Here is a 12,614-nt window from a genome sequence, read left to right as displayed (position 1 = left end):
GGGTGCAGCCCCAAACTGCTTCCCTAGAGCAGAGCACCCCCCCGCCCAGCCAAAGCTCTGCTTGTGGGGCTCCAACCACTGCAAACCAATGCTATAAGCAGGGCTGCTCTGACCCCCTCACCCCAAATGCAGCCGTGCCCCCATCCCTACACAAGGGAGCTTTGGTTTCTGTGCCAGGAAGGGAGATAAAGCCAATGTTTTCCCTGGCTCCTCCCGTTCCAAACCCTGCCACGGGCAGGGACACTTCCACTAAAGCAGGGTGCTCCGACATTCAAGACACAGAAAAGATGGGCAATTCAGTGACACAGAATTGCAGCCCCCCAAGTATTCCTACAACTATGAAGGCAGCAACATCAGCTGAGCTTCCTGAGGCAGCCAGGAGGTTCCATTGCTGTGGGATAGATAGCTATAGGGAACAACCACGGTCATTTGGGGAGTAAACCTTGTAGACAGCTTCTTCTGCCACTTGTGTCTTCATCTGCTGCCCACTGGCAGCATCCTGGGGAGCACAGCACATCTCAGAAGCAGCATCACGACACTTCCAGAAGCGTTTACTCCATCTAGATACAAATTTATCTATTGGAGGGCAAAACAAAGCACTTCCCCTCTCTCCACTCCCCTATGACCAAAAACTGCTGCTTCAAGCAACAACCCACCCTGAGCATCACAAGCTGGGGCAATCAGGAGCTACAAAACCACTTGTGTTGGAGCAAAGAGGAAGATTCAACCCTAATAAATCTACTCCAGGAGCTGGAATATAAGCCCAACAAGCAGTGCAGTGGCAAGACACCTCTGTTCTAACAGCACTACCACTGGCCTTTGACCCTGGGAGCTCCAGATCCTCACTAAGGTGCCCAAGGGATTCCCAGGAGATTCCAGAACAGGATGAGATTCTTCCAACATCCCCCTTTCCCAGCCACTTCCATCATTTTCCTGCTCATCGCCACAGGGCTTATGACTTGCAGGTCTCTCCCCACACACGCACTCGCTTTCAAGACATGGGATCAAGGTCACCACAGATATCCTGTCTCCATTCATCTCTGCCATGGGGCCACGTTCCTATCCTCATCCACAGCAGAGCCCCAGAGGTGACCCCAACTCCTCACACACTCAAAACCCCATCCCAGAGAGCCTGGGGATGCTACACCAGAGGCAGAAGCATCAGTTCAATATTGTTAATACAGTAACAGCTCTTTTTTGTTCTTTACAGTATTTATTGTACGTGCAAACCTATAGGGAAAACACCAAACTGCCTGCTGGAACCTTCTCTTGCTCAATCAGGTATAAATTCCTTTCAGGTAAAGCATGTTTGTGTGTTCCACTTCCAGTTAGGGAGCAGCATTACGCAGCAGTTGCCTTCTGTTTGTAAGTTGCCATCATCTTCTTGATCTCAGCAATTGCTTTACCAGGGTTCAAACCCTAAAAAATAGGAAAATCAGAACGTTAAAGCCCCCACCTCCTGCTTCACCCCAATCTAAGTCATGGTAAGGTCACAAATGTGCTGCTACTCACACAAATAACTGGCAGAGGAGGTGCTCAGCATCCTTTTTCCCCCCGTAAAAGCTGGAGTCCAGCCTAATCTTGTGCTTTTCAATGCTGGGAGGTTAAAGCATAATGAGAGGCAGCTCTGAAGAGCTGGCTCCAGGCAGGCCAGGCACCATGGCACGTAGAGCCATGGGTTTCAGCACGCTGCTGCAGGTCTGCTGCACTCCAGCTCAATTTACAAGGGTAAAAGGCAGTGTGGAGTAGAGCAGCAGCGCTGGGAGCTCACCTCCTCTACCTGCAGGCTGAGCCAGCAGCACTACCCACTGCTCATTTGACTTTGGAGGACTGGTTTTGAATCAGCAACGCGAGGATCAAAGAGAAGTGAGCAGCTGAGGGACAGGAACTTCTAACAAAGCTTAAGCAGGGTGGAATTCAACAGTTTTATAGGGGTTATAATGAGTTCTGGAGACAGGAAACCGCCTTGTAAAACCTGACAGTGATGGTACAAGAGACCATAGAATAAAGAATGGTTTGGGTTGGAAGGGAGCCTAAAGCTAATCCAGTTCCAAACCCTGCACAGGCAGGGGCACCTTCCACTAGAGCAGCTTGCTCCAAGCCCCTGTGTCCAACCTGGCCTTGAACACTGCCAGGGATGGGGCAGCCACAGCTTCTCTGGGCACCCTGTGCCAGCACCTCAGCACCCTCACAGGGAAGAGCTTGTGCCTTATCTCCAACCTAAAACTCTCCTGTTTCCTTGTCCTATTGCTACAGTCCCTGATGGAGAGTCCCTCTCTTGCATCCTTGCAGGCCCCCTTCAGACACTGGAAGTTGCTCTGAGGTCTCCATGCAGCTTCTCTTCTCCAGGCTGAGATGGGGAAAAGCTGATGCGGCTTTTCTCCTTACCAGAAATAAAACTGTTTTGGAGAACACTGGGGAAGTGAGCAAGAACAAAGTTGCCAGCTGTAAATGCTCCCCACACAAGCCAGCCAAGCTTTCCTAAGGAGGTTTTCCTACAGTATAGACACGTCAGGTCACAAAGGCCCTTCATCCTGCAGCACTGCTACCACACTGATCATGGCTAATCTCAAGATAAGAATATGGCTGAGAATGGAACAGGAACTGCCCCTGGTGCAGAGCTCACCGTGCAGTCTGTCAGGGCTGATGAAGACAACTGACAGGATTAGAGCATGTGAGGGGCAGTGTGTTATTAACCACAAAGGTGTCTCAAACTGAAGGCCAAGAGCTGTTTCCTCACACTGTGTACATTCCTACATACAGCCAGATCTTCAAGTTGAACCTTCACCTTCAGCTGAACAGCTGACACTGATCAGGAGCTAGCTCCCTTTACAAAGGGGGAATTGTCTGTAGTCAGGGCATCACTTGAGAAACACACAGAGAAATGAGCATGCACCGTGTCAGCCCAGATCTCAATCACCTCCCCTTCCCATCTGTCATCTGCTCAAATATTTACCTTCGTATTAGTTCACAGCTCAGGAATTACTCCACCACCAGGTGCAAAGGCTGTGCAAAGCACAACTGGCAGGAAAGCAAAACTCAATAATCTGCCCAACAACAGGCACAAGGTCATTGCAAGATGAGGAAGAGGCACACTCTGGTTTGGGAAAGCTTACTCAGTTCTCAAAAGAAATACCAGAGAACCAGACCATCTGGGAAATGTCCTAACAGCAGGATGTCAGCATAAAACACGTCCCTCTGAGGTGTTGAAAGCTTGTTGTAGCCTTCTCCATTACGCAAGTTGCACAATACACCAGGGATAGTTGCTGCTATTGGAGTTTAAGGCTGCACTGTGGAGGGTTAAGAGTATTGTGGTGCTCACACCACTGACTGGACCACACAGCACAAACCTCCCTGCACCATTTCTGTCAGTGTCCCTCTCATGACCAGCACCCTATTGTCACACTCTAAAGCCTGGAAACAGGTTCTAGAAGTCACAGCCTTGCTCACAAGGAAGAGATGTTCTTGCAGTGTGTAATACAAACTTTGCCATGTCCTCTTGTACAGCCACTATTGTAAGCACAGCTGCTGGTAACTTGCTGTGTTCCAAGAGGCTGAACAAGCCAAGGCAAGCTTGAGGAAAAAGAGCCAGCTTAAGTGAGTGTTTCCCTGTTGGTTTTCAAGCGGGGTGCTTGGAAACAATCCAGGAACCCTACAAGGGACACAGACAGGACACACACATACCTTAGGGCAAGTCCTTGTGCAATTCATGATAGTGTGACAACGGTAGAGAGAGAACGGGTCTTGAAGCTGAGCCAGACGCTCCTCTGTGTAGTCATCCCTGGAGTCAATCATCCAGCGATAGGCCTGGAAGTCAGAGCCATTGACACACCAAATGCTTCTTCAAGGTGTTGTAACCAGTGGGAAGCATTAAAAGCAACACCTCCCTCAGGAATTCCAGCCCAAAATGTGGACTGTGCAATACTGTCCCACCTATCTGTCCTGCTTTTAGGCAGCCCCATGTGACAAACAGGATCCATCCTTACCTGCATCAGCACAGCAGGACCCAAGTACTTGTCCCCGTTCCACCAGTAACTGGGGCAGCTGGTGCTGCAACAGGCACACAGGATGCACTCGTAGAGCCCGTCCTGCATGGGGTAGGAGACCGCAGCCAAGTCACTCCAGAAACCCATGACAAAGCCCTTTTAAAGAGGGGATTTACAGGAGCATGTGCTTCCCTCGCCACTTTTCCCCCCTAGTGACTTGGTGCAACAGAGTGGCTCTGAAAACCTTACACTGAAGCAGCGCTGCTGGAAGAAAGCAATTCCTACGTGCAGGTCCTCCCCACGTTCCATCCTCCCAACTGAACCCATATAATAAACCAGGGGTTTGTGACAACAGGGGGGAAAAAGCATAAAGTGAAGAAAACTGAGGAAATTGCTTCATCCTCTGGCATTCACAGAATCCTTCATCCTCTGGCATTCACATTTCATCCTTCCAGCCTGTCCCAGAGAGTGGCTGAGGAAAGGAATAAATGTGCTACCAAGTAATGATTCAAGGCTGTGTTGCAGAAGAGAAAAGAGCACCGTCTGCCCCACAGCCTCAGGGAGAAGAGCTCTAGGTTAGCATGTGCTTCAAGGGCATCCCCAAGCACTTATAGAATGGGAATGGTGCGAGCCTTGAGCCATGTCATCATTTATACAGAGATGAAGGCACTGAAGACCTACACGGAAGTGACACTGGGCAGAACACAAACTCTCCCAAGCCTCCTAGTAGCTCAATCAACCCCCCAGGGTAAGAGCCAGAGTCCAGTCCAGCTTAATTTATGTACCTGAATGTTGTTTTTCAGACAAAAGGATCATTACATTTAGCTTAGAAAAGTACCTGATGCCAGAACTCCCAGAGCTTTAACAAGTCACCTGCATTAGTCTTTCAGAAAGCTTTGCCAGAACTCTGCAAGCCAGAGTTACCTTCTCACCTCAAATGTGTCTTATTTCTCACTGTAATATTTCAAATCACTGATGATGCAAAGGAAAAGGTGAAGGTTTTCCAGCTGTATCCACACTTCTCCTGCACTGTTCTCACAGCAAGAGGAACTTCAGCAACAAGATAAAACAGATCAGATAACATCATGAAGTGGTGCAGGAGAACGATCTGTTGCCCTCAGATAAAGATTCTTTCAGACTGTAAAACCCTGTGGCTGTTGAGAATGTCACAGCACCAGTCTCATGACACTGCCGACATCTGGGGCACATGATGGGTCTATTCACTGCCCTGTAGCTTTGCAGCAAGCACACCCCTCACGGAAAACCTTCAAGATGACTGCAGCTCATGGATTTTATTGCATCTCCTTTCATCAGCCTTCCTCTCTGCTGTTCATATTCACCTTTTACCACTTGCCAAAACGGAGGCTGCCTGCCCGCTTTGTGCCTACGCAGCGACAGGCTGAGCTTTGATCTGTGAGGCGATGGATCAAGACAGGTCAGAGGCAAAAGAGAAACTGCTGATTTACTGCTACCTCCTGGGGCAGCCAAGGAAATCCAGACAAGAACTTACCCACACTATCAGCCTTTTAAAAAGGCTGCTATGTCTCAGCTGTTCCTCAGACACCCTTCAGCTTTCTGCAGAAGCTTTGGATCAACACCACTCTATTTCCAGAAAAATCCCCTCAAAGGCCAGACATTTAACTCATGCACAAACACATCATGCTTGTGCCCCACATCCAAAAGGGTTTAGCTGTTTGCCATTAGTTTTTAGGGTAAAACTGCTTTTAGGGTAAAACCCAGCAAGCAGTAACATGAAAGCACTGCTTAGCATGCTGCAGCTAGACAAGAGAGCGCCAAGCCTGACAGCCTGCATACCAGCATGAACTGCAGTGCCTTATCTCCACTAGGATATTACAAGCCTGTAGCTTTTATAGTGTTTTTACAGACAGTGGAAATGAGATCAGAGTCCCCATCACAACCATGACTGCATTTCATTAGCAGATGTTATCCTCAGCAACATCAGCATGCCAGGATGCTGCATTTCAGGAGCAGATTCCACCCACGTGGCGTTTTGCACCAGACAGCTTGGTCATTAAAGGAACTAGAAGCTACTGCATGTTAAGTGTTTAACCCAGGTCTCATCTGGAAAGGATTTCAAGGGTAGAAAAGAAGCAGTGACCAGTTTCTGACGGTCTTCTATGGACTGCAGGTACTGCTCCTTGCCCTCTTTCGACTCATCCTTCTTCTTCAGGTAAGGCTCGATGGATTTGTACTGTGCATAGAAGTTACTCAAGTCCTAGAAGTCAAAAGAGGTCACATTTATTAAGCTAAATTGATGCATGACATTGAACATCTGCTACCCCTCCAATGGAAGGTGGCATTTTCAACCTCAACCTGCCACATTCCTCCAAGTGAGGCCAGACTTAGTCACTGCTGTGAGGCTCCGACCCACCCAAGCCAGAAAACAGGAGTAACATGTGAACTGTGAGACCTGATCTTGTTGGCACCTCCCTTTCCAACCCAATCCAAACCCCATGCTGCCTGGAACAGCACCATCCTGGGTGGCAAGCTGAAGGAGGCAGATACTCACTGGGACAAGGTCCTTCACCACATACATGTGGGGGAGAGGGTAGATTTTAGTGATCTTGTTGAGATCAGGGTCAATTTTTTTGATACAGGCCAGCGTGTTTCCACCAGCAATGTTCATGGCACAGGAGCCACAGATGCCTGTGTGGGAGAAAAAGAGTAAAGCATCAGATATTTACCCTCTTATCCTACTCAAGAAAGATCTCCTTGGCCCCAAGCACGCCCCCAGGCTGTCTTCAGGAAACTGTACGTGACAAGGAAAACGCCAGAAGTTGCCATTGGCCCAAACATGTTGCTACTTAAATAAAGAACAAACGCAGGAGTCACTTTCATTAAAGCCAAAACTCATTCTCAGTGTTGAGCTTTCTTCCACAGCAGAAAACAAGTAGCTTGGACACCTCATCCCTTTCGCATCACTCATTAGCTGTACGTGCTACTTAGGGTGGAGAAACCATTCGGCTTCATTCACAGGTTGAAGCACAAGCTTGTATCGATGAGAAGCAGCAAACACTAAGATTATAACATGGGAACCAGGTGCAGTCCCCATCTGCCCTACAGTGATGGTCTAAAGCATCCCTGAAGGTGAGGAACATAAAACAAGGCCAATGACACTGAGCTGTGGGGTGCAGTTGACACGCTGGAGGGAGGGAAGGGATGCCAGGCAGAGGGATCATGACAGGCTGGAGAGAAGGGACTGTGCACACCTCATGAAATTCAACAAGGCCAAGCACAAGGTCCTGCATGTGGGTCAGGGCAATCCCAGTCACTGCTACAGGCTGGGGGAGATGGGATGGAGCAGCCCTGAGTAGAAGGACTTGGGGTGCTGGTCAGTGAGAAGCTCCCCACGACCCAGCTTCAGTGAGTGCTTGAGCCCAGAACCCCCCTGTGTGCGGGGCTGCACCCCCAGAGCGTGAGCAGCAGCTCAGGGAGGGGATCCTGCCCCTCTGCTGTGCTCTGGGGAGACCCCCCCTGCAGCTCTGATCCAGCTCTGGGGCAGCAGCACAAGAGGGACCTGGAGCTGCTGGAGCGAGGCCAGAGGAGGCCATGGAGATGCTGCGAGGGCTGGAGCAGCTCTGCTCTGGAGCCAGGCTGAGAGAGCTGGGCTGGGGCAGCCTGGAGAAGAGAAGGCTCCTCAAGGGGAGACCTGAGAGCAGCTCCAGTGCCTGAAGGGGCTGCAGGAAAGCTGGAGAGGGGCTTGGGACAAGGGATGTAGGGACAGGCCAAGGGGAATGGCTTTAACCTGCCAGAGGGGAGACTGAGATGAGCTCTTAGGCAGAAGCTCTTCCCTGTGAGGGTGCTGAGGCGCTGGCACAGGGTGCCCAGAGAAGCTGTGGCTGCCCCATCCCTGGCAGTGTTCAAGGCCAGGCTGGACACAGGGGCTTGGAGCAAGCTGCTCTAGTGGAAGGGGTCCCTGCCTGTGGCAGTGGTTTGGGACTGGACAAGCTTTAAGGTCCCTTCCACACAAACTATTCTATGATACGATAAAGTCTCTAAGCCAGAAGCTTCTCTCTGTGCCTTCTGTAGCAGGGTAGAGCAGTGTCACAAACTGTATTTATTAACTCTCAGAGGTGAGAGGACAGACACTCACCAGAACAAACAGCATATAAATAGCTTAACAAATGGATTAAATGACACCAATAATGATCTCCCAGTAACAGAAGGATCAGATGAAGCCCAGGAAAGGCCAAGGTTTACAAGAAAAAAGCAGCACCCCAGAACTGTCACAGATACTGCTCAGGTCAGGAGCTCGGGTGTCCAATTCCAATCAATGCCTAAATCATCATATTAGAAGAAAGACAAATGTCGAAAGGGCAAAATTCTAATTTCAGGGGATTTGCCACATATCAACTGATATGAGTCAGTGAAATGCCACTGCTCCTCACACTGATGAGCCTCAGACACACTGGCGAGCCTCAGACACACTGGCCTTCCCTCGCTGCCAGCTAAAGGCTGGCACTTGAACAAGGTTATTCCTCCCACTCGAGAGATGGTTACAAGTATTTTCCAGTCAACTGGAGAGGGAATTGGGATTGCAGACACAGGCCCACAAGTATGCAACAGGAATGTGGGATCAGGTGGTTTTCTTAACCCCACGTGGCAGAAAAGGGGCAAGATTGAACCAGCCCAGCTTGAAAATCTGTCTTCAGGTTCTCAAAGTAAAGTATTCAGGGCAAGTCAGCTGCTGACTATCTCAACATCAGACTCTGAGAATAACCACACTGCATGGAATTCCTCCACCTGCTATGCAGATCCTAGAGGAAACTGCTGCTTTAAAGCAGCTTTTCATTGAGATCCAAGTCAAAACATCTGAAGGCATCAACTGCACCTCAATTTCTCATACTCCCAACCCCACCTAATTAAATCAGAAGTCAAGCTATAAAGGAATCCTCCCTTCTCGCACTTCCTCAGCTAGCATTTTAAGCTGAGCTTCCCAACATTACCCATGAATCGGGATAGTTTTTACAGGTAAGTTTTAATGCAGTTTAAGCAGACATGTTGAATTGTACCTGTCTGAGGACCAGCTCTGCCACGGAAAACCACCAGATGGCCTCTGCCTCAATCAGTCCTTTCACTTAGTCAAAGGGCCAAAAAAAGATTCCTGAAGCTATTCCTAGAAGTCCTAAGTACTCTTCCAGTTACACCCTTCCTTATTGCCACAGCAGCCCCTAGGATTCAATCCCACTCATGTCTGCCCCTCCAATTCTGCTGCTGTCATCTCCCTGGCTGGAATTCCCGATGCAGTCTGTCACTGGAGGGCAGCAAGATGAACAAGATTAGGACAAACTGGAAGGACTGGGGCTGTCTAAACACACTGCTCATGGCTCAGTGTGGTGTGATTACACCCTACAAAGATGAGCTTTGACTTTACTACTTCATTCATTGGGAGCTTCATATGCAGCAAGTGAAGAGGACAGCAGCACACTGCCATCTGCCCTGGACTTTTCTAGTGGTTACATGGGTGCTGTCACAACAAATCAAGGACAAGCTCCAGTGTAGCAGGGGGAAAATCCTTCTTACCTTCCCTACACGACCTGCGGAAGGTCAGAGTGGAGTCTATCTCATTTTTGATCTTGATGAGAGCATCAAGCACCATAGGTCCACACCTGCAACAAAAAACAGAGTCAGTGAAGCTGTGTAATTCCCCCTCCCCGCCTCAGTGCTAGATCTCTGGCACCAACTAAGCAACACTTTTATCAACTACAATTAAAACCACACTTGTTCTTCCAATTCCAGGCATCAAGATAGAATTCTCTTGATCAGCACATGCCCATGTGCCTCTGGTGGAAGAGAAGCCCTTTCTCTTGCCAATGCACAGAAGACCTGGCTCAGCTGCAGAGGGTTCACAGGGCACAACTGGAAAGTGAGCACCTCTCTACCTGTCCTGTCCTTTTGGGTGAGGTTTTAACAAGTCTGCCTGTCCTTGTTGGTCACGAGAGGCAGTGCTGTGCACAGAAACACACTCCCAGACAACTTACGTGATACAGCAGAGAAGGCACCCCCCACAAATGATTAACTGGTGCAAGTCACCCCAAAATTTGAGCTCTCCACCATGTGCTTCTTAATCAGGGAGCTGGGTGGCTCTGTATGTGGAGCTTTCAGAAAGGACTCAAGGGGAATCCCTCTGGCAGGGGCACAGCAGCAACTGGAGCGCAGGGAAATCAAGGCACATGTGCCCATGTGAAGGTGTCTGCACCACAGATGAGATTGCACCCCTTCACAGGGCCACAGAGAAGAGCTTTCTGGGTGACAGCCACACCAAGGTGTGCAGGTCATTACTGCAAGTTCAATGTGATCTACGTATCAGAAGTAACTAAGTGGGAAGAAAACTATGTGAAGAGTTGGATGAAGCTTCCATCTTATCTGCAGGTTTGGGACTGCCAGCTATACATAAACCAGTTTCCCTATGAAACACACCCCAAGAGTTTCCATGTAAATAAAGCTTAACAAAGCCACAAACACCTTCAAGCCTTCAAAACAACTCAGGAACACAGCAAAAACCTCATGGAAGTGACAAAACAAAGTGACCATGTTACTGCTGACAGCTAGAGACACCGGCCTTCAGGGCACAGCTGAATTCATCACACCCAGCACTGACAGATGAGGCAGGGGAAATCATCTCACATGATGCTAGTAAGATTTATGAGGAAACAGCGATGATCTCAACTGTGCTGAGGACAAGGTGCCCTGTAACACAAGCTGAGGCGCTACCTTCCTGCCTACTCCAACACGGTTTAAGCTTAATGAGACTCCTGACACCTTCAGCTGCCAGCTCAAGCGCTGCTCCGTTACCACTTGTCAGGTACCTGCGTGCCCAGGCAGCCCCAGCACGTCTGCCTGGCAGCAAAGCTTCTCCCTAATGGGCCACACTCACTTATTCAAATCCACTTCATAGGTCTGCATGCGGGGCTTGTCCCCAGGCTTATCGGGATCCCATCTGTAGATGGCAAACTTCTTGAGACGGGGCGATGCCGCGGCTGCCGTCTGCGCTCCCCGGCACACCTGCATTCAACAAGCAAAGCAGCCCTGAGGTCCCTTCGGGTGGCTTTTAGCCAGGCACCAAAAGGACCTGAGGCCACACGGTTGGGGTGAGAGCCGCAGGAGCCATGGCTGCGTTGGATTTGGGCAGTTTATGGGATAGCCTCGCAAGGCTTTGCTGCAGCACTGGATCCTAGCGCATGCAGCTGCCTCCTTCATGCGGGAGAGGAGACAGTGCTAAAACAAGGTGCCTGCAGGCATTCCTTCCTGCCCCAAAACTGCCCTCAGAAGCTCCCAGTCACTTCCCTACCCAGCTCCAGGCTCACAAACCACCTCCCCACGGCACTCCCACTCCAGGCCACCTGCCCCTATCCACCTCTCTCCAGATTACCCCCCATCCCTATTCCTCCTGTTCCCACATCTCTTCCCAACCCCCTTCTGGGCCTCCCACAGAACCCCCATTTCCTGACAACCTCTATCTCCCCATAAACCCTTTCCCAACCCTGCTCCCACTCTATTTTGTCCCCAGATCTTCCCCAGCATTCCCAACACATCCTCTTTCCCCAAGCTCCCCCTTCTCCTACCCACTCCAAACCATCTTCACACCCTGTATTGTGTGCTGGACCCGCTCCTGCCCCACAGGCCCCTCTGCAAACACCCCCAGGCCCCTCTGTGACCCCTCACAACCCCCAGCTCCCCTGAGCCCCCTGCACTCCCCTACCCCCCAGCTCCTCCCCGGCCCCCTCTGCACCCCCTCCTGCCCTCCAGCTCCTCCCCAGGCCCCTCTGCACCCCCTCCTGCCCCCCAGCTCCTCCCCAGGCCCCTCTGACCCCCTCCTGCCCCCCAGCTCCTCCCCAGACCCCCCTGCACCCCCTCCTGTCCCCCAGCTCCTCCCCAGCCCCCTCTGCACCCTCTCCTGCCCCCCACCTCCTCCCCAGGCCCCTCTGCACCCCCTCCTGCCCCCCAGCTCCTCCCCAGGACCCTCTGCACCCCAGCTCCTCCCCAGGCCCCTCTGCACCCCCTCCTGCCCCCCAGCTCCTCCTCAGGACCCTCTGCACCCCCTTCTGCCCCCCCCCTCCTCCCCCGACCCGTGTGAGCCCCTCCTGCCCCCCAGCTCCTCCCCAGACCCCTCTGAGCCCCTCCTGCCCCCCACCTCCTCCCCAGGCCCCTCTGAGCCCCTCCTGCCCCCCAGCTCCTCCCCAGCCCCCTCTGCACCCCTCCTGACCCCCAGCTCCTCCCCAGGCTCCTCTGCACCTCCTCCTGCCCCCAGCGAGCCCCCTACACTCCCTCCTGACCCCCAGCTCCTCCCCAGGCCCCTCTGCACCCCTCCTGCCCCCCAGCTCCTCCCCAGACCCCTCTGCACCCCCTCCTGCCCCCCAGGCCCTTCTCTGTCGCCCCAAGCCCTCAGCCCCTTCTCCCGTCGCCCCCCACCGAGGTCCCCCCGCCCGCTGCCCTGCTCACGGCAGCTCCCCCCCCCTCACCGGCCGCGGCCCGGCCCGCAGCAGCCGCGCGGGGACGCCGCGCCTCAAGGAGACTCCCACCACGGCCGCCGCCATCTTGGCGCTGCGCAGTTCCGCGGCGGAAGGAAGCGCCCGTGCTCCCTCAGGCGGGGAAGGAGGGGCCGGG

The 12,614-nt window shown here is 51.9% G+C and overlaps 1 protein-coding gene across 1 annotated transcript; it reads right to left on the bottom strand.

The window, feature by feature from the left end:
* Positions 1–1,193: 1,193 nt before the first annotated feature.
* Positions 1,194–12,609, bottom strand: SDHB (succinate dehydrogenase complex iron sulfur subunit B). The gene is made up of 8 exons (XM_062623611.1): positions 12,470–12,609; positions 10,885–11,012; positions 9,531–9,616; positions 6,517–6,653; positions 6,106–6,222; positions 3,987–4,088; positions 3,685–3,807; positions 1,194–1,419 (listed from the first exon to the last, which is right to left on the bottom strand). The coding sequence occupies exons 1-8, from the start codon at positions 12,542–12,544 to the stop codon at positions 1,342–1,344; spliced, it is 846 nt and encodes a 281-aa protein (XP_062479595.1). The 5' UTR covers positions 12,545–12,609; the 3' UTR covers positions 1,194–1,341.
* Positions 12,610–12,614: the final 5 nt, after the last annotated feature.

Source organism: Pezoporus occidentalis, unplaced genomic scaffold (genome assembly GCF_034315485.1).
Source record: "Pezoporus occidentalis ecotype Australia unplaced genomic scaffold, CSIRO_AGI_Poc_V1 ctg255, whole genome shotgun sequence".
Classification (NCBI taxonomy): Eukaryota; Metazoa; Chordata; class Aves; order Psittaciformes; family Psittacidae; genus Pezoporus; species Pezoporus occidentalis.
This window is presented reverse-complemented; position numbering and strand designations above follow the sequence as displayed.

What these genes read in the sequence shown, in the direction of transcription:
- SDHB (XM_062623611.1), bottom strand. Translation starts at nt 12,544, where the DNA reads ATGGCGGCGGCCGTGGTGGGAGTCTCCTTGAGGCGCGGCGTCCCCGCG. An exon ending in TATGAAGTGGATTTGAATAA is followed by an intron (nt 9,617 to 10,884) that starts GTGAGTGTGGCC and finishes TTTTTGTTGCAG; the next exon opens with GTGTGGACCTATGGTGCTTG. An exon ending in TAGAAGACCGTCAGAAACTG is followed by an intron (nt 4,089 to 6,105) that starts GTCACTGCTTCT and finishes TACCCCATGCAG; the next exon opens with GACGGGCTCTACGAGTGCAT.